Raw genomic sequence first — 20,019 nt, forward strand, 5'->3', positions numbered from 1 at the left:
AGGGAGGGGGATCTGGATTTGACAACCTTCTTAGAGAGTTCACTTGAGGTGGTAACTGAAAGGAGAACCCTATTAGTTACATTAGCTTTGGAAAGGGACCATGAATATATTCTGCGTTTGTACTTTTGTCATTTAAATGACCAGTTCTTTGGGGCCAAAATTCATATATTTCCTGATATGGCTCAAAAGTCCCAGAAGCGGAGAAAGGAGTTCTTGGCATTAAGGCCAAGAATCCTTTCTTTGGGTGAAACTTTTCTGTTAAAATTTCCTGTAAAATGTTTTATTACCTATCAAACTAAGATTTTCATATTTTTTGAACCTAAACAGCTGTTAGAATTTATTGAATTAAGAGAAGGGAAAGCATCAGTAGCCAATAATAAGAACATAAGAACATAAGAATTGCCATCTCCGGATCAGACCCATGGTCCATCGAGTCCGGCGATCCGCACACGCGGAGGCCCAGTCAGGTATACACCTGATTGTTCTAATCACCCATATCCCTCTATGCCTCTCATAAGGAGATGTGCATCTAATTTGCCTTTGAATCCTAGCACAGTGGATTCCTTAATAACCTCCTGTGGAAGAGCATTCCATGCGTCCACCACTCGCTGCGTATAGCAGAACTTCCTGACATTTGTCCTGGACCTGTCACCCCTTAGCTTCAAACCATGTCCTCTTGTCCGTGTCACATTGGACAATGTAAATAATTTGTTTTTCTGCTCTATTTTATCGATGTCTTTCAGTATTTTGAACGTCTCTATCATGTCCCCTCGCAGCCTCCTCTTCTCAAGGGAGAACAATCCCAGTTTCTTGAGTCGTTCCTCGTATTCCAATTTCTCCATACCTCTTATTAGTTTCGTTGCTCGTCTCTGCACCCTCTCCAGCAGTTTTATATCCTTCTTTAGGTTGGGAGACCAATGTTGTACACAGTATTCCAAGTGTGGTCTGACCATTGCTCTATAAAGCGGCATTATGACTTTCTCCGATCTACTCGTGATTCCTTTCTTTATCATGCCCAACATTCTGTTTGCTTTCTTTGCCGCTGCCGCACATTGTGCCGACGGCTTCAGGGTCCTATCTATCAGTACACCCAGGTCCTTTTCTTGTTCGCTCTTACCCAGAGTTGCTCCTGACATTCTATACTCGTGTTCCTTATTCTTACTACCTAAATGCATTACTTTGCATTTCTCCACGTTGAACTTCATCTGCCATTGCTCTGCCCATTTCTCTAGCTGATACAAGTCGCTCTGGAGTTCCTCGCTATCTTCCTGCGATCTGATTTCCCGGCATAGCTTTGTGTCGTCTGCAAACTTAATGATCTCACTGGATATTCCGCCTTCCAGGTCATTGATATATATATTAAATAGAATCGGCCCAAGTACCGAGCCCTGGGGCTTGCTATACCGGCTGTAAGTAATTCAAACAATGCCACTTTCTTGTTGTGTTGTGATATTTCATTCGATTTTATTTCAAAATATTGTGGACTAAATATCTAAACAATTATTTTTCCTAATTTCAGATGTTTCTTTTATGTTTCATTGATCTATTCAAGTTGTAATTATTCTGCTCGATTGTAATAAGAAAGTTGTTATAAATAAAAAATTTTTAAAAACCAAAAACCTTTCAGCTCATACTTTTATAGGAGTTGTGTGTGATGATCTTGATTGTCGAATTAATTATCAAAATCGTGGGAGAAGGAGAGGAGCTGCAGACTAGAGTATGAAAGTTTATGGTTATTGTTGCAGACAAATTGTTCATCTTGAAGGACCTTTTTGGTCTGACAAAGCATGTAGTGCCTTGTATTTGTAGAATTCTCAAGCACATAATGGTAAAGAATAAACAGATTCATATTATGTCCCACTTATGAAAATGTGACCAATTTAAGGGAAATTTAAAGACTTACCTTTTCCAAGATGCATTTGACTCTTAAAAAGATCTTGAATTATTGCCAGAGTTGCTCAATAATCTTGATTGCTTTAACTTTCTTTTGTGGCTTACCTTCTATGTATTCTTTACTTTTAATTTTGTAGTTCCCCCTTATTTCCTATTGTTTTCTTTGTATTGGTTAAGTTTTGTTAACTGGATGTTCGTCTGTTTTATCTTCCCCTTTTTAATACAATTTGTAAAACGCTTAGAAGTTGTAATTTGTGTTTAATCAAAAATTTTAATAAACTTGATCTGTTAACAAAACTAATTATAGTGGTTGGATTTCTATGGAATATTTTTAAACTGTTTTAAGGTGTATTATAGAATTTTTGCATTAAGATTATAAGACAGTATGTGAGCACTAAGTCTGAGTATACTTTTTTTTTTTTTTTAGTAAGACTGGGCTTGTGTCTTCTACTTGGGAAAGACAATATTACTTTACGCAGGGTGGAAATCTAATGAGTCAGGCCAGAGGCGATGTGGCCGGAGGACTTGTCATGGACATTGATAACTGTTCAGTAATGGCTGTGGACTGCGAAGACCGAAGATACTGCTTTCAGATTACAGCTTTTGATGGCAAAAAGTTAGTACCAAGTATCTCACCTTTCTTAAAAAAAAAAAAAAAAAAAAAAAAGGATTAACCTAGTAATAGAAATGGAGCTATTGGCAGAAAAGGAACATTCGATTGATCCAGACTGCCAAAGAAAATGACTGTACAATAATTTGTAGGGGGTACCCTTAATTTATGTTCCATTTTTTTTTATTTGGGCTGCCTATTTTACCAAGGTAATATAGGCATCTCTTTGCCTTTTTATAAAACAGGCCTTGGGACTAAACACAATTGCACAGAAATGCTGAAACACCTACTCCAAAGATGTAAATGTGTATGTGTTATCCCAGGACAAGCAGCATATTCTCACAGATGGGCGGGAAGGCACTTGCGCATGGGCAGTGCTGCAGTCGCGAACTTTCTGAAGTTCTACAAGTAAGTCTGCTTGCGAGGGTATCCGCATCGGGGCTCTGTAGATGACGTTACCCACATGTGAGAATATCTGCCTACTGTCCCTGGATAACACCCGTTATCCCAGGACAAGCAGGCAGCATATTCTTAACGCATGGGTGACGTCACCGACGGAGCCCCGGTACGGACATTTTTCACTAGAAAGTTCTAGTTGGTCGCACCGCGCATGCGCGAGTGCCTTCCCGCCCGACGGAGGAGTGCGTGGTCCCCAGTTTCTTCGTTTCCGCGGAGCGAAGAAGACGCATGTGGTTTCAACGGCCGTTGAAAACTTCCTTTTTGCCTTCCCGCTCGCGTTATTTTCTTGTTTTTTCTCTTTTTCCCTTCGGGTTTCTTTTTCTGTTCTAAATAGTAAAAAAAAAAAACCAAAACTTTGTTTTTTCTTTATTTTTCAGGCCGGCCCCGGCGGGGCCTGTTGCCATCATACAAGCCTCCGGCTTTGATTTTGCGTAGGCCGTGTTTCCCTTCATGCCCCCTCAACCGGTCTTTAAGAAGTGCCAGCGGTGTGCACGCCCGATCTCTCTCACTGACCCACACAATTGGTGCCTACAGTGTTTGGGTCCAGAGCATCGGGCTGACACCTGCACCCGCTGTGCCACTCTTAAGAAACGCACCTTAAAAAATCGGCAGATCCAGCAGAACATCCTTTTCGGTACCGGATCTGCTATGGAAACTGCTGCGACGTCGACGGTACCGCAAAAGACGGCACCGACCACTTCGACGACACTCGGGGTCGCTGGCACCAGGTAAGCTGGCTAAGAAGCCTTCCACCTCCCTTGAGTGCCCACCTGCCACAGTGGCGACGCCGGTCCTCCCGGCCTCATGCCGACCCCGCAAACGCTCCGCCCCGATCTCGGTGAGTGCCTCGTCATCGGCCTCCTCATCGCCGGGGCGTGGAGCAGCACCTATGGAACCGAAAAAGAAAAAAGCGGTACCGGTGCCACCCCTGAATGACCGCATCGCGGCCATACTCCAAGACAAATTGCAGGAACAGCTGCAGCAACAACTCCAGCACCTGCTACCGACCCTATTGGCACCACTTCTTTCGGTACCAGACCGGCCCGAGCCTCGCACCATCCCACCGGTGTCCACCCCCTTGGTGTCACTCAACACTTCCATGCCAATCCTCTCGGCTGAACCACTCCATTCTCGTCCTATGGTACAGACCCGCTCTGAAGCCGATCCTCCTCGGGACCAGGAAGGGCACCGGTCTCCCCGGGACCGAGAACGACACTGCTCTTCCCGGGACCGGGATCAGCACCGGTCTTCCTCTCCCGGTACCGTCTCAATGCGCTCTGGCAAGTCTCTTTCTAAGACCCGCCACACCGAGCCTTCCACTCCGACATCTCGGCGTGCGCACACTGACATCAGGGACCCGGACTTATGGGAAGAATCCCCTCCCGGTACCGAGGAGGACACATCGTCCACAGACGAGGAACCCTCAGTGACCAATGCCGCTTTCAAGCCTGAGCAATCCTCTTTCACCAAATTCCTCAGGGAAATGTCGGCGGCTCTTTCTATTCCTTTAGAGTCCGACTCCAAAAAGTCCCAGGCCTTTCTGGATGCCTTAGACTTTGAACAACCTCCCAAAGAGTTCCTCAAGTTACCCGTCCATGACATACTGCGGGAAACTTTTTATAAAAATTGGGAAAATCCACTCACTGTTCCCGGAGCTCCTCGTAAACTTGACAGCCTATACAGGGTCATCCCAATTCTGGGTTTTGACAAACCTCAATTGCCCCATGAGTCTTTCCTCGTTGAGTCTACTTTAAAGAAAACTCAGGGCTCCAGTGTTTATGCCTCCACCCCTCCTGGCAGAGAAGGCAAAACGATGGATAAGTTTGGCAAACACCTTTATCAAAATGCAATGCTAGCCAACAGGGCGAATAATTACACATTTCACTTCTCATTTTATATGAAACATCTTGTGCAACAACTATCCGCCCTACAAAAATACATCCCTGAACGCAAAGTTCCACTCTTTCAACAACAAATTTCCAGCCTCCTTCAACTGCGGAAATTCATGGTGCGCTCTATTTATGATTCATTTGAGCTGACCTCCCGAGCGTCTGCCATAGCTGTTGCCATGCGGCGTCTGGCCTGGTTGAGGGTATCTGATCTTGACATCAACCACCAAGACCGCCTAGCTAACGCACCCTGTCTTGGGGACGAACTTTTTGGGGAGTCCCTGGATTCGACCACCCAGAAGCTCTCAGCACATGAGACCAGATGGGACACTCTGGTAAAACCTAAAAAGAAGGCTCCACCTGCTCGTCCTTATAGACCACAATCCTCTTACCAGCGCAGGTTCTCGGCCAGTCCTCTCAACCCGCCCCAACAGCAGCCTCGCAGACCTCGTCAACAACAACACACTCAGGCTCACTCTCAATCTCACCAACCTGCCAAGCCTCTTCCTCCGTCAAAACCATCTCAGCCCTTTTGACTCTTTTCTCCAGGGCATAGCCAGTCTTCCACCATCATTACCTCTTCCTCAGCCAATCGGAGGACGTCTCTAACTCTTCCTCAACTGTTGGGAGGTCATCACCTCAGACCTGTGGGTCCTCAACATCATCCGCCATGGCTACTCTCTCAACTTCCAGACTCTTCCACCAGACAACCCTCCAATAGAGTCTGCGTCTCACTCCTCCCAGTCCCTTCTCCTCCTAAGGGAGGTCCAATCCCTCCTTCTTCTCAATGCCATCGAAGAAGTTCCCACAGACCAAAGGGGTCAGGGATTCTACTCCCGCTACTTCCTGGTTCCCAAGAAGACAGGAGACCTTCGTCCCATTCTCGATCTCCGGGACCTCAACAAGTGTCTGGTCAAGGAAAAGTTCAGAATGCTCTCCCTGGCCACGCTTTATCCTCTTCTCTCTCAACACGACTGGCTATGTTCCCTGGACCTCAGAGGCCTACACTCACATTCCAATCCATCTGAATTCCCGTCGCTACCTCCGATTTCAGAATCAGCACCGCCACTGTCAGTACAAAGTGCTACCCTTTGGCCTAGCATCATCGCCCAGGGTGTTCACCAAGTGCCTTATTGTAGTGGCGGCCTTTCTCAGGTCTCACAACCTCCAGGTGTTCCCCTACTTGGACGATTGGTTGGTAAAAGCACCTACGTCTCCACTTGTGCTTCAAGCCACTCAGTACACCATCTCCTTCCTCCATCTCCTGGGGTTCAAGATCAACTATCCCAAGTCGCATCTACTTCCCACACAGCGACTTCAGTTCATTGGAGCCGTTCTCGACACCACTCTCATGAGGGCGTTTCTCCCCTCCGACCGCCAACGGACCCTCCTCCACCTCTGCCGTCAAGTGCTCCTTCATCATTCCATTCCAGCTTGGCAGATGATGGTCCTCCTGGGCCACATGGCCTCGACGGTCCATGTGCTTCCTCTGGCGCGACTCCACCTCAGAACACCTCAATGGACTCTAAACCAATGGTCACAGACCACGGATCCTCTTTCTCATCCCATCTCTGTGACATCGTCTCTTCAGCAATCTCTTCAATGGTGGTTGAACTCATCCAATCTTTCCAGGGGTCTACTCTTTCATCTTCCCCCTCACTCCATGATCATAACCACAGATGCCTCCCCCTATGCATGGGGAGCTCACCTGGCAGAACTCCGCACTCAGGGACTCTGGACCCCTCAGGAGTGTCAACATCACATCAATTTCCTGGAACTCAGGGCCATGTTCTATGCTCTCAAGGCCTTCCAGCACCTTCTCTACCCTCAGGTTCTTCTCCTGTGCACAGACAACCAAGTCGCCATGTACTACATAAACAAGCAAGGCGGCACCGGATCTCCCCTCCTCTGTCAGGAGGCCATCCGCATCTGGACCTGGGCCACGGCCCACAGTCTTTTCCTCAAGGCTGTCTATATCCAGGGCGAACAGAACTCCCTGGCAGACAATCTCAGCCGCATCCTTCAACCTCACGAGTGGACTCTGGATCCTCCCACACTCCGCTCCATCTTTGCTCGCTGGGGCACTCCTCAGGTAGACCTCTTTGCAGCTCCTCACAACCATCAGCTGCCCCAGTTCTGTTCCAGACTCTTCTCTCCTCATCGTCTGGCCCCGGATGCATTCCTGCTCGACTGGACGGATCGGTTCCTCTATGCCTTTCCTCCACTGCCTCTGATGTTGCGGACGTTATTCAAACTCCGCAGAGACAGAGCCACCATGATTCTCATTGCCCCTCGGTGGCCTCGTCAACACTGGTTCTCCCTCCTACTCCAGCTCAGCTCCAGGGAGCCCATTCCTCTTCCTGTGTTTCCTACTCTACTTACACAGCAGCATCAGTCTCTACTACATCCCAATCTGTCCTCGCTCCACCTGACAGCTTGGTTTCTCTCGGGCTGACCTCCCCAGAGAATATATCTCAGCCTGTCCGTCGTATTCTGGATGCCTCCAGGAAACCGGCCACCCTCCAATGTTACCAGCAGAAGTGGACCCGGTTCTCCTCTTGGTGTCTGCTTCATCATCACGATCCCACCTCATTGGCGGTGGAACTGGACTATTTGCTCTCTCTCTCTGACGCTGGCCTCAAGTCGACCTCAATCAGAGTCCACCTCAGTGCCATCACTGCGTTCCATGAGTCTATCCTCGGAAAACCTCTCACGGCTCATCCCCTGGTTTCCCGTTTCATGAGAGGCCTCTTCAATGTCAAACCACCTCTGAAGCCTCCTCCAGTCGTCTGGGACCTGAATGTGGTTTTATCAGCGCTCATGAAACCTCCGTTTGAGCCTCTTGCCACAACTTCGCTCAAATTTCTTACATGGAAGGTGCTTTTCCTCATTGCCATCACCTCTGCCAGGAGGGTTAGTGAGCTGCATGCACTGGTGGCCGACCCACCTTTCACTGTTTTTCACCATGACAAGGTGGTTTTGCGTACCCATCCTAAATTCCTTCCCAAGGTGGTCTCGGAATTTCACCTCAACCAGTCCATTGTGTTACCTGTCTTTTTCCCTAAGCCCCATTCTCATCCTGGGGAACAGGCGTTGCACACGCTGGACTGTAAGCGTGCCCTTGCTTACTACCTTGACCGTACCAGGGCTCACCGCTCATCTCCTCAGCTCCTTTTGTCCTTCGACCCTAACCGTCTAGGTCGTGTTGTCTCCAAACGGACGCTTTCCAACTGGCTTGCTGCCTGCATTGCGTTCTGTTATGCTCGGGCCGGTCTCTCACTGGAAGGTGCTGTCACGGCCCACAGGGTCAGAGCTATGGCTGCTTCTGTGGCTTTCCTCCGTTCCACGCCCATCGAGGAAATCTGCAAGGCTGCCACTTGGTCCTCAGTTCACACATTCACTACTCACTACTGTCTGGATACCTTCTCCAGACGGGATGGGCACTTCGGCCAATCTGTATTACACAATTTATTTTCCTAATGGCCAACCATCCCTCCTCCCTCTCTGTTAGCTTGGAGGTCACCCATGCGTTAAGAATATGCTGCCTGCTTGTCCTGGGATAAAGCACAGTTACTTACCGTAACAGGGATAGCAGGCAGATATTCTTACGACCCACCCACCTCCCCGGGTTGGCTTCTTAGCTGGCTTATCTTAACTGGGGACCACGCACTCCTCCGTCGGGCGGGAAGGCACTCGCGCATGCGCGGTGCGGCCAACTAGAACTTTCTAGTGAAAAATGTCCGTACCGGGGCTCCGTCGGTGACGTCACCCATGCGTTAAGAATATCTACCTGCTGTCCCTGGATAACACCTGTTACGGTAAGGAACTGTGCTTTATGGTAAGTAACTGTGCTTTCTGTGCTTGTGTATTTTATAAAATACACACATATATCACAACTTTGCCCAAACTGTGCCCCAGGAATGCCCAGGTGTATATCGTGTTAAAGGTACAGTCTTTTAAGTACCGACTCCTTACACACAGCCATACAATTATATAAGAGCCTTTTTCATGTGTAAAATGGGCTTTACATGTACAATCCTTGCTTTCATTTTATTTTTTGTTAGGTTTCTGTTTCACAAGTTATTCTTTTTAAGAACAGGTTCTGTTTGGCCAGAATTATAGAGGTAGAGTAGTATTACTTTTATGGTTCTTTCCGTCTTTTTGCTATAATTTTATGACTCTAGACTAGAACTGTGTTACAAAGTTGTGCATTGTAACTGCATCTCATGTGTTTAAGAACATCTGACCCTAATTTTACTTTTCCTTCAGATCTGTAATTTTGCAGGCAGAAAGTAGAAAAGACAGTGAAGAGGTAAGTTATTCTACACTGCTGACCAAGGTTTTGAATGTAAACAAAAGAAAATTCGCTGGTGTCAATCTTAGCTAGAAGGCATTATGCAGTTGGTTTTTTGCTTTCTAGCCCTGTTAAGCCATTGGTATCTTGATTTTTCAGAGTTGGATTCCTCGTACTATTAGCTTATCTGTGTATTGTTAACTGTTGCCTTCTCTCTTTGTCCTGTTCTTGAATTTGCTTTTTCTTCTAATATTGTAGATCTAAGTTCTACATTTTTAAAGTATATTTACCTCTTTTTCTTACACCCTCTCCTTTTAATATCTGGTGTCTAGATTTCCCTTGGCTGCCTGTACTATAATTGCCCTTTTATGGGAGTAATTTCTGTGTGATCTGCATGTTCTGGGTCAGACATGGGATTCGTATATATGTGTATTTTTATGTATGACAAATAACCACACAAAATGCTAGAGACAGTGTTCTCCCCAGGAATTTTTTCTAGCCGGGTGGCATGAAAAAGTAGCTGGGTGGGGCGGGATGGGGAAATTTGGTGGTGGGGAAAATGAAAAGGTCCTTTTACTAAGGCTTGCTAGCCATTTTAACACACGCTAAACGCTAACATGTCCAACGCAACAGTTCATAGTCATTCGCGCGTGGGACTTCAGCGCACTGACATTTCAGCGCAGACAAATCAGCACAAGACTCCAGCAACGCCCGCTCCCGGTCCACGGCGGCCAACTCTAGCTCTACACTGTTTCCGCCACTGGCTGTGCAACGAGAACAAGGGCGGTGAGATGAGCATTGACAGCATCAGCCCTGCTCAGCCGCCCCTTACCTCCCAGCTCACACATCCGTCAGCAAAGTCGCTAGGCAAATCGTAAGCTTCCCTCCATAGGCCTACCTCGTTGCCGGGTCCTGCCTTTGCGGAAACAGAAAGTAGGCAGGACCTGGCAGCGAGTTGTAAGCTTCCATCCGTCATTGACCAGTCTCCTGCCTGTCTCCTGCCTTAGCCCGTAGCAAACTCATGCTTCGGGGCTCTAAGGTGTGTGTGCCGGCTTCCCTTCTCTTCTCTTCCTCCCCCCCCCCCCCCCCCCCCGGACGTAACTTCCGGTTTCGGAGGGACGAGAAGGGAAGCTGGCACGCACACCTTAGAGCCCCAAAGTATGAGCTCGCGTCTCCAAGCCGGTGAGAGGTGGTTTTTTGTGGGGATTTTTTTATGTTGAGCAGCGGCAGCTGCAGGATTCCCGATAGATGACAGCTGGGCGGTCATCTAAATTAGGCGGGCGGAGCACCCGACTAAAAAACCCTGGGGAGAACACTGGCTAGAGAGCTTTTGAAAACTTATTCTAGCCTGATGTTTCTGTGAAGAGGGGGATCACAGTCGTTTTGAATCTAATTTGTAACTGAGTTATGTAAAAAAAAAAAAATCTAGATAACAATGGCTACTTTTTCAAAACCACACTAGCAGCAAATGCGATAAATCCTATTCATTGCATTTGCCGCATAGGATTCGCTAGTGCAGCTTTGTGAAAAGAGTCCAATGTTTTGAGTAGCAAGGAGCAGGATATAAAGCTTTCTGATAGCACAGTATTATAACTAAGTGTTGATAGTTACACTGGTGTGTGTGTGTGTATATGTTGTATGTATATATTAAATGAGGCCCCTTTTACAGTGTTGCATGCTGCTGCGGCTGGCTACAGAATATGGTATTATTTAAAATGTTAATTGTGTTCCTTTTCTACCCATTTTCTCTTTAGTGGATTTGCACAATAAATAATATTTCAAAACGAATATATCTGAGTGAAAATGCAGAGGTAGGTTCTTGATTCCTTTACCAAGGCAAACTTTGACTAAGTAAAGAAAATGTTAGTGGCTAGAAGGCTGCAAAATCATGTCACAGAAGTCTTTTTTGCAAGGAAAAGAGTGCATACAGTCCACAAATGTACAAAAATGGTAAATATTTGGTGTTTTATGCTATTTTGGTTGTAAGACATACTTTCTTTTAATCAAATGACCTCACAAACTTGCCATTTAAAGAAGTACAGTGGTGCCTCGCATAACGGACGCCTCGCACAGCGAACGCTGCGCACAACGAACTTCAGGTCTTGCTTCCCACAACGAACTTCGTTTCACACAACGAAGTCGCCCGAGCTGCATCCTTAACTGCCCTCTCTCCGCCTGGCTCCCTGTGCAGTGGCGCTACATATTTTAAACCCACCTGCCGCCGCTGCTGCATATTTTTAAGCCTCTGCCGCCACCGCATATTTTTAAACCTCCCCCCGCCGCCACATATTTTTTTAAAAAAGCCACCACTGCTGCAACTTTAATCTCACCCGCTCACTCGTAACTGGTGGTCTAGCAAATTTCCCAGCCAGAAGCGCAGAGATCAAGAGCAAGCCTTCTGTGCTACTGCCTGGGCCTGCGCTGATCTCTGAATGGCTGCAGTCAGCTCTCGCGGGACTCACAAGAACTAACTGCAGCCATTCGGAGATCGGCATGGGCCCACACAGGCGTGCAGAGGAATTGCTCCTGATCTCTGCGCTTCTGGCCTGTACGCCACTGGCTGGGAAAGATGGGAGGAATTAAAAAAGGTACCGAGGGGGGATGATTAAAAAGGTACTGGGGAGTATGTGGGGGGTGATTATAATACACAGCAAGGATCAACAAAACCCCTGTCTCCCCTCCCCTTCACATATATCCCCTCTACTATCAAGAAAATCGAATAAGCCAAATTATTATAGAATGCTACACAGAAATATCATGCTAACAGAATACCACAGTCACACATAGCAGGAATAGGGTTAGGGTAGTGCAACTAGGGCAACTGTCCCCCCTGGTCAAAGAGAGCCGTAAGCCTCTGCCTGGACTTTGCAGTCCCCAGTTGTGTCTAACACCAGCTCTAACAAGATAAATTTATCTTTTTTTATGTCATCTTAGCATATTTTATGCTACAGAACGAATTATTTTTTTTAACATGTATTGTTATGGAAAAAAGCGTTTCACATAACGAACTTTTCGCATAACAAACTTGCTCCTGGAACCAATTAAGTTCGTTGTGTGAGGCACCACTGTAGTAAACTTTCGTGCATAATTTGCTGTATGTAAAAGTTTATTCAGATTTTCCCTTAATGGAGCTGTTGTGATACAAAAGCATGGTAAGCAGCTCATTCATGTAGAAATTTGTGAAATGGATACACAAAGAGAAGCATCAGAAGCTTTTTCACACAAAATAAAGAACTATCCCAAAAGAGTGTAGTTTTTCTTTAGATACTGTGTCCCAAAGATAAGAGATTTTAAATTTTATCCTACAAGGTACTGACTCCTTTTGCAGCCCTCTTATCAGTTGTGCTGCTTTGTTCTGAACTGAGGCTGGTACAAACTCTTCTTGGTGTTATGGCATGACCACTGTGCTCAGACTTATCTTTTTCAGTTTGTAGAGAGCCATTTTATAGTTTCTACAGGTGATAGAAATGGTTTTTAAAAGTAGTGTCAACTGTGGGATCAAAGTAGAAGTCAAGCAGTATCTCTTATAGGGACTTTCAAAATTATTTCTGTATGTAACAGGTTTATCCAGAGGAAAAGGCCCTTCAATTGTCCTGGGCCTTCGGGGGTGGATGGGATTAAGCAGGCCCATTCATTTTAAATTACCATGTCAACCCATGTACTTTCATTTGCAAAACAAGTATGTTGCTTAAAAGATAGCATTACATCAAGTGAAGTTTTTGAAAGCTGCTGAAAATTGCCTTCCCAGCACCAGAGTGTGTAATTGAAGGGCTTATTTTCAAAGTCCTCTTAAGTCCAATGTAACTTAATATGGGTTTAGGAAATAAGCCTTTCGGGTTTTCAATTGGTAGGTTTGATGTTAATGTATTTGTGAGCAGATGTATAGTTCAGAATTGGTAGCTTTTTTTTTTTTAATATAGGAAATTGCAGCCAGGGTTAACCAGTCAGCCTTGGAGTCTGTCACTCCTTCACCATCCTTCCAGCAGAGACATGAGAGCATGAGGCCAACAAGGTAAGTTACACAGCATGGACTGTGAAGAGTATGTTTCCTAATTTGTTGTCTTCTGAATTCTTGTAGCCTTTCAACCACTAAAAGTGGCTTTCAGAGCATCTGATAAAAGAAAAATTGGTTCTTGTGGGCAATTTACTTTGATTTTGGTTTAGTTGCATCCATTTAATTCTGATTTTTTTAAATTTTGATTTATTGAACCACTCAGTAACATATAAAACCAAGAGGAAGATAGATATCCACAATGTACCAAACAACTTTTGCATAACTGAAGAACAAAATAACATTAAAGAAACAGTCTTAAGGACATAAGAATTGCTATACTGGGACAGACTGAAGGTCCGTCAAGCCCAGTATCCTGTTTCCAACAGTGGCCATCCCAGCCATGCTCTTGTCTGTGTCCCAACAAGTAACCATTACAGATTAATAAAAGGTGTTCTAGTGGTATTTTCCAGTAGTATTTCTCCCTTCTCCTTGGAATGGGGATTCTCTAGAAGCCAGTGGTGGGACAGGAGCAATCCCCAGATGGGATTCAAAGTGGTGCCAGTCAAGCCCTAGCAAGCTTGTGGTACTGCTAGAGGTGAAGCTGCAAATAAGGTCTTTGCAGTAAGTGCCAGGGAATGGAACGGGTGTCTTGCCTGATGGGCATGGGAGGGATTGAGGGATCAAGGGTTGAGTTATTGGCTCTCAGGGAACTTCTTGGCTATTGATGGGACAGTTGAAGCGTTGGAAAGGGTCGTTTTTTTGTACTTATCCCTTTATTGGTACTTCTAGGTGCCTTCAGATAAGTACAAAAGCCAACATGGAATTTTTTTTCCTATGTATGCATATTCCCTGTGCCAGATGGGAAATGTCAATGTAGATTTTTGGCCCTCCCAAGCCATTCCTAAATTACATCTCCTTAATCTCTCTGCTTTGTTTTCATCCTACTAGACCAGTGGTATTCAACACAGTCCTCAGGGCCAGTTGGATTTTCAAAGTCTCTGTCATTCATATTCATTGTAGATATCCTGAAAACCCGACTGGTCAGGTGGTCTCTGAGGACTGGTTTGAATACTACTGCACTAGACCAGTCCACATCATTGAATGTGACCCTTTCAACCATGTGTAAATAGTGACTTTGAAAATCACCATTTCCATTACATTTATTCCAGACCAGTCCAAAATGAACGGGTTATTGGGTTATATCCATCTACCAGCTGATGGAAACAGAGAAAAATAGTCCCAAGATCTTCACCCTTAAGGGTGCAGTCTGAAATGGTCAGTATTTTTCTCTGTCTCCAAGAAGATGGTATATGGATTGTGCAGCTTCTTCTTAGTAGCTCCTGGCCTGGTTAATTCCAGATGGCAGTTGAGCAAGGGGTTATGCTGGTTATCTTTGCTTGTGTTATAATCTGAACATTCTCATTGAGCTTGGATGTCACCCAGAAGTGGGTCCCTCATCCACTAGGTTGGGTGACATCTGGTGATGCCAGTTCCCTATCCACTTCTCCCTCCAGATCCACTCCTGAACACCGAGGTGACTTGGAAGTGTGAAATAGAGAATGACACGGGGAAAAAAATTTGTCCCCGTCCCCACGACCACCGTCCCTGTCACTGCCTCGTCCCCGCAACCACTGTTCCTGCCCCGTACCCACAACCACTGTCCCCGCCCCCACAACCACTATCCCTGCAGCACCCATACAAGCCTCAGTACTGCAATATTTAGCTTATTCCTTCCTTATAAATGAAAGTTCTGGCTGCTGAACTAGAGAAAGAGATGTTCAACTGGCAGGACTTTGTTTATAAATTTCTATCAACACAACTAAAATAATACTTTATCCTAAAGCAAAGCAAAAAAAAAGAAAGAAATATAATTTTTTTTTCTATCTTTGTTGTCTGGTTTCTGCTTTCCTCATCTCATTCAATTCCTTCCATCCATTGTCTGTCTTCTCTCTGCGTCTTCCATTTGCTCTGTTACTGTGCCTCTTCCTTCACCCTTCCCCACCCCCCAGTTGGTCTGGCACCCATCTTCTTCCCTCCGCTCCCCCCATAGTCTGGCATCTCTGTCTTCTTCCTTTCCAGCGTCTTCTCCCCACTCTGTCTTCCCCATTTTCCTTCAGCGTCTTCTCCCCACTCTGTCTTCCCCATTTTTTCCCTTCAGTGTCTGTTCTCTCCACCCTCCTTCAGTGTCTGTTCCTTTCTTTTCCACCACCGCCCTTCCCTCTCGCCCTTCAGCACTGCTCGTGCGGTCCGAGCATTTCCCTCCCTCCCCCTTACCTTCGTGGTGCGTTTTAATTTTGCAGACCAACTTGCTCAAGCTGCCGGAGTCTGCCTGCAGTTGTGTGCGTCTGTGGGCAGAAGCTTCTCCTCAGACGCAACCGGAAGTTGCATCAGAGAAGAAGCTTCCGCCCACAGACACACGCAACTGCAGGCAGACTCCGGTGAATTGTGCAAGTTGATCTGTAAAATTAAAACGTGGTGCGAAGGTAAGGGGGAGAGAGGGAAATAGATTCGGTAGGTAGGAAAGAGGGAGGGGGCTGCGGTGTTCCCTTCCTTATCTGTGGGGACAAGGCCATTCACCGCTCAACGGGGCAGTGGATGCCCTTGTCCACGTACCCGCAGTGAGCACTCCCCCTTCCCCCCTCCCCATTTCGGCAGGTTACCTGCGGCTAGCCGTGAGTAACAGCCACCGTGTCATTCTCTAAGCACCACTTAACACATCTGCTTTTCTGGAACACTGGCTGTCTGCATGTACAAATCCAAGGACAGTTTTTGCTGTCTTGACATCTCCTCATCTACTGTATGTTTTGAGTCTGCTTCAACTGTTTTCTGCATAGCTTTACCTATTGCAACACCATGTGAATGTGGTACCTAATAGATCACGGTAGATAAAGACCTGCATGATCCGTCCAGTCTGCCCAACAAGGTAAACTGATAAGATATGATATGATACTACATATGCATTCTGGATCTTGGCCATTTTCAGGCACAGAGCCACAGACCATGGAAGTCTGCCCAACACTGACCAGTCTGTTCAGCCACGATCAGGACACAGACCATAGAAGTCTATCTAGCACTAGCATTGCTTCTTAATTGTGTTGTCATGTAATCACTGCTAAGCTTGTTTAGTTCCATGCCTTCCACACAGGATTCCTTATCTGCTTCTGTGCTATCTGTAGATTAGTTGTTGGACGCATGGCTCCAGCTGCTTCACCTGATTGCTTTTTTTCAGCTTCATTTTGGCTCTTGATGATGGTACCTCGTTCTGTGGTACCTTTATGTGAATTTATTCTACTGCAGCTTTCTTAATGAGCATATTTCATTTGATCATTTGTTTAGTATCTTTCCAGTCTTACATTTTATGCAGATGTCCTCTTCTGGAGGTGTCTGAGGCTTGGTAGATTAGCATGGCTCTTCATTAAGTCATGAGCCTTCACTTTTCATGTCTACTGTGTCCATGAGCTAGAGCCTTGCTGGTTATGCTAGGCCTATCTTGTTTCTGCTTTCCCCTGTTTATCCCAGGACAAGCAGGCAGCATATTCTCACATATGGGTGACGTCATCCACGGAGCCCCGATGCAGACAGCCTTGCAAGCAGACTTGCTTGAAGAACTTTCAGAAAGTTTGCAACTGCCGCACTGCCCGACGTAGGGCGCATGTCTCCCCAGCGTCTCCTCTGTTCTAAGTTTTCTGCAGAGCTGAGAAGCCCTCGTTTCAAAGCTCTGTGCGAGAGTTAGTTCTAAATTTGTGCCTTCTCTCACCATGGCTCGTGCATTTTATTTGCAGGGCCGCTGTGTTCTTTGCACGTTTGACGCAGGGGCAAAACATCGGTCCAGAACGACGGCTATGGCACTGAACTTCCGAAAAGGGAATTACGAAGGGATGAGATTCATGGTGGAGAAACTGGGCCTCTTCGCCCTTGAAAAGAGGAGACTGAGAGGGGACATGATCGAAATATTCAAAATACTGAAGGGAATAGATTTAGCAGATAAAGACAGATTGTTCACCTTCTCCAACGTAGGGAGAATGAGAGGGCACTCTAAAGTTGAACGGGGATAGATTCCGTATAAACGTAAGGAAGTTATTCTTCACCCAGAGAGTGGTAGAAAACTGGAACACTCTTCCGGAGTCTGTTATAGGGAAAAATACCCTCCAGGAATTTAAGACAAAGTTGGACAAGTTCCTGCTAAACTGGAACGTGTGCAGATGAGGCTGGACTCATTTAGAGCACTGGTCTTTGACCTGGGGACCGCCACGTGAGCGCACTGCTGGGCACGATGGACCACTGGTCTGATCCAGCAGCAGCAATTCTTATGTTCAATCTACCTCCTTGTCTTCAGTTATGGATTACATAGTAACATACATAGTAGATGACGGCAGATAAAGACCCAAATGGTCCATCCAGTCTGTTCATTTATCTCAATCAGGTCTCAAATCCACATCTATTCAAATTCATCTCAGTGCAATTGCTGCTTTTCATCAATCTATAGAAGGGAAACCACTCTCTGCTCATCCTGTGGTTTCCAGATTTATGAAAGGACTTTTCAATGCCAAGCCACCTCTTAAACTGCCTCCAGTGGTTTGGGATCTCAATGTTGTTTTTGCTAAATTGATGAAGCCTTCATTTGAACCAATGTCTTCGGCTCATCTAAAATATCTCACTTGGAAAGTGGTTTTTCTCATTGCTCTCACATCTACTCGCAGAGTCAGTGAGCTACAAGCTTTAGTAGCGGACCCACCTTTCACAGTATTTCATCATGACAAGGTGGTCCTCCGTACTCATCCTAAATTCATGCCTAAAGTGGTTTCAGAATTTCATCTAAATCAATCCATTGTTCTTCCAGTGTTTTTTCCAAAGCCTAATTCTCATCCTGGAGAAACAGTTCTTCATACTCTGGACTGCAAGCGTGCTTTGGCTTTCTACTTGCAAAAGGACTAAGCCACAGAGATCTTCTCAACTTTTTGTCTCCTTCGATCCAAACAAGTTGGGACATCCAGTTTCCAAGCGAACAATCTCCAATTGGTTGACTGCTTGCATCTCTTTCTGCTATGCTCAGGCTGGACTGCATCTAGAGGGTTGAGTCACAGCCCATAAAGTTAGAGCCATGGCAGCATCTGTAGCTTTCCTTAGATCTACTCCTATTGAGGAAATCTGCAAAGCTACCACTTGGTCCTTGGTTCATACATTCACCTCTCATTATTGTCTGGATTCTTTTTCCAGACGGGATGGCCACTTTGGCAAGGCAGTTTTACAAAATTTATTCTCCTGAATTGCCAACACTCCCACCATCCCATTCTGGTTAGCTTGGAGGTCACCCATATGTTGAGAATATGCTGCCTGCTTGTCCTGGGATAAAGCACAGTTACTTACCGTAACAGGTGTTATCCAGGGACAGCAGGCAGATATTCTCACAACCCACCCACCTCCCCTGGTTGGCTTTTTAGCTAGCTATCTGAACTGAGATGGGCGCTCTACTTCGGGCAGAAAGGCACTCGCGCATGGGCGGTGCGGCAGTGACAAACATTCTAAAAGTTCTTCAAGCAAGGCTTGCGAGGCTGTCCGCATTGGGGCTCTGTGGATGATGTCACCCATATGTGAGAATATCTGCCTGCTGACCCTGGATAACACCTGTTACGGTAAGTAACTTCCATCTCATCACTTCATCCATTGGTTCATGCCTTCTGGGTGTGTAACATATTTAGTGACATTAATTCCTGCTCTAGTCATTAGCCTTCTTCATTTTTCTAGATGATGACTTCACCAATATCTTTAGTTCTTCTATAGAGTAGCACTTACCTTAGTTACCTTTGGCACTCTCATTCGCTGGTGCTGCAGTTCACTCTTTCTCTGGTTTTCTTCTTTGAACCGGCACAACTGCTTTGCTAGATCTCATTCATTGTGGACTGGTCTGGCATGTTTACCTGATAATTTTCTTTCCTTTAATCATGCCAGACCAGTCCATAAGTCCTCCTTATCTATTTTTACTTAGTGTTTTCTTTTTACAGATAATAGTTTCTGCTTTTCATTTCCTTCACTTAAATGCCTCACATCTCCTGACTCAGTGAAATTATCTGCATGTCAGTTGAGTATGAGCTTTATTCTGTAATGTTAACAGTATAGCTTCAGTGGCATTTTAGCTTTCATTTTTTCCAACTGTCAACTAAATTTGTTATGAGCACCTTTGCTTGGCTATTCGAAATACTGAACATTCCAGGCTGCACAATACCCATAAAGGGCAGAACTCTTGAGACTGTTTTTTTTCTGTTTCCATCTGTGGTAGATGGACATAATCCATTCATTCTGGACTGGTCTGGCATGACTAAAGGAAAGAAAATTATCAGGCAAGAAACATAATTTTCCCTTATATGTTTATGCAATCTGCCAATGTGAATGCTGCTGTTTACAAGAGGAGATGCTTTTTTAACATAACTTCCATAGTCACATACAGGCCAGGTTCAAAGTATACAAGGTTCTATGATCCCCTGTTGGAAACAGTTGAGTAGTTGGAGGTGGCTAGGTCTAATAATGAGAAAAATCTTGTGGATATTAATGAATATTCTTATACCTCAGCCTTGGACATCTCTGTTTGGGGCTTTTTTTAAATAAAGGTTGCTAAGTGGAGTTTGGTAGGTTCCTCCTATGTTGGAAGATGAGAAGGCCGACATAACCCTCCCCTCCCCCCCCCCCCCCCCCGAGATTGTGGTCTACACAAGTGTTTTTCAACCTTTTTACACCTATGTCCTGGCAGAAATAAAATTATTATTCTGTGGACCGGCATCGGTCCATGGACCGGCGGTTGAAGAACACTGGGCTATGTCGTGGGCCAGACCCTGCCCATCTCTACCCGATCTCCACCCCAGACCCCGCCCCTATAATAGTACTA

General features: G+C 45.8%; 1 protein-coding gene across 3 annotated transcripts in view; it reads left to right on the forward strand.

Annotated features, from left to right (window-relative positions):
- The window catches only part of APPL1 (adaptor protein, phosphotyrosine interacting with PH domain and leucine zipper 1), a 110,145-nt gene that overhangs the window by 44,810 nt on the left and 45,316 nt on the right, over positions 1 to 20,019 (forward strand). For all 3 annotated transcript variants that reach the window (XM_033925882.1, XM_033925883.1, XM_033925881.1), the window contains exons 11-14: positions 2,321 to 2,509; positions 9,121 to 9,163; positions 10,900 to 10,956; positions 13,066 to 13,157. In XM_033925882.1, the coding sequence (XP_033781773.1) occupies positions 2,321 to 2,509; positions 9,121 to 9,163; positions 10,900 to 10,956; positions 13,066 to 13,157 (381 nt within the window). The remainder of the gene's footprint in view (positions 1 to 2,320; positions 2,510 to 9,120; positions 9,164 to 10,899; positions 10,957 to 13,065; positions 13,158 to 20,019) is intronic.

This window comes from Geotrypetes seraphini, chromosome 17 (genome assembly GCF_902459505.1).
Source record: "Geotrypetes seraphini chromosome 17, aGeoSer1.1, whole genome shotgun sequence".
In the NCBI taxonomy this organism is placed as follows: Eukaryota; Metazoa; Chordata; class Amphibia; order Gymnophiona; family Dermophiidae; genus Geotrypetes; species Geotrypetes seraphini.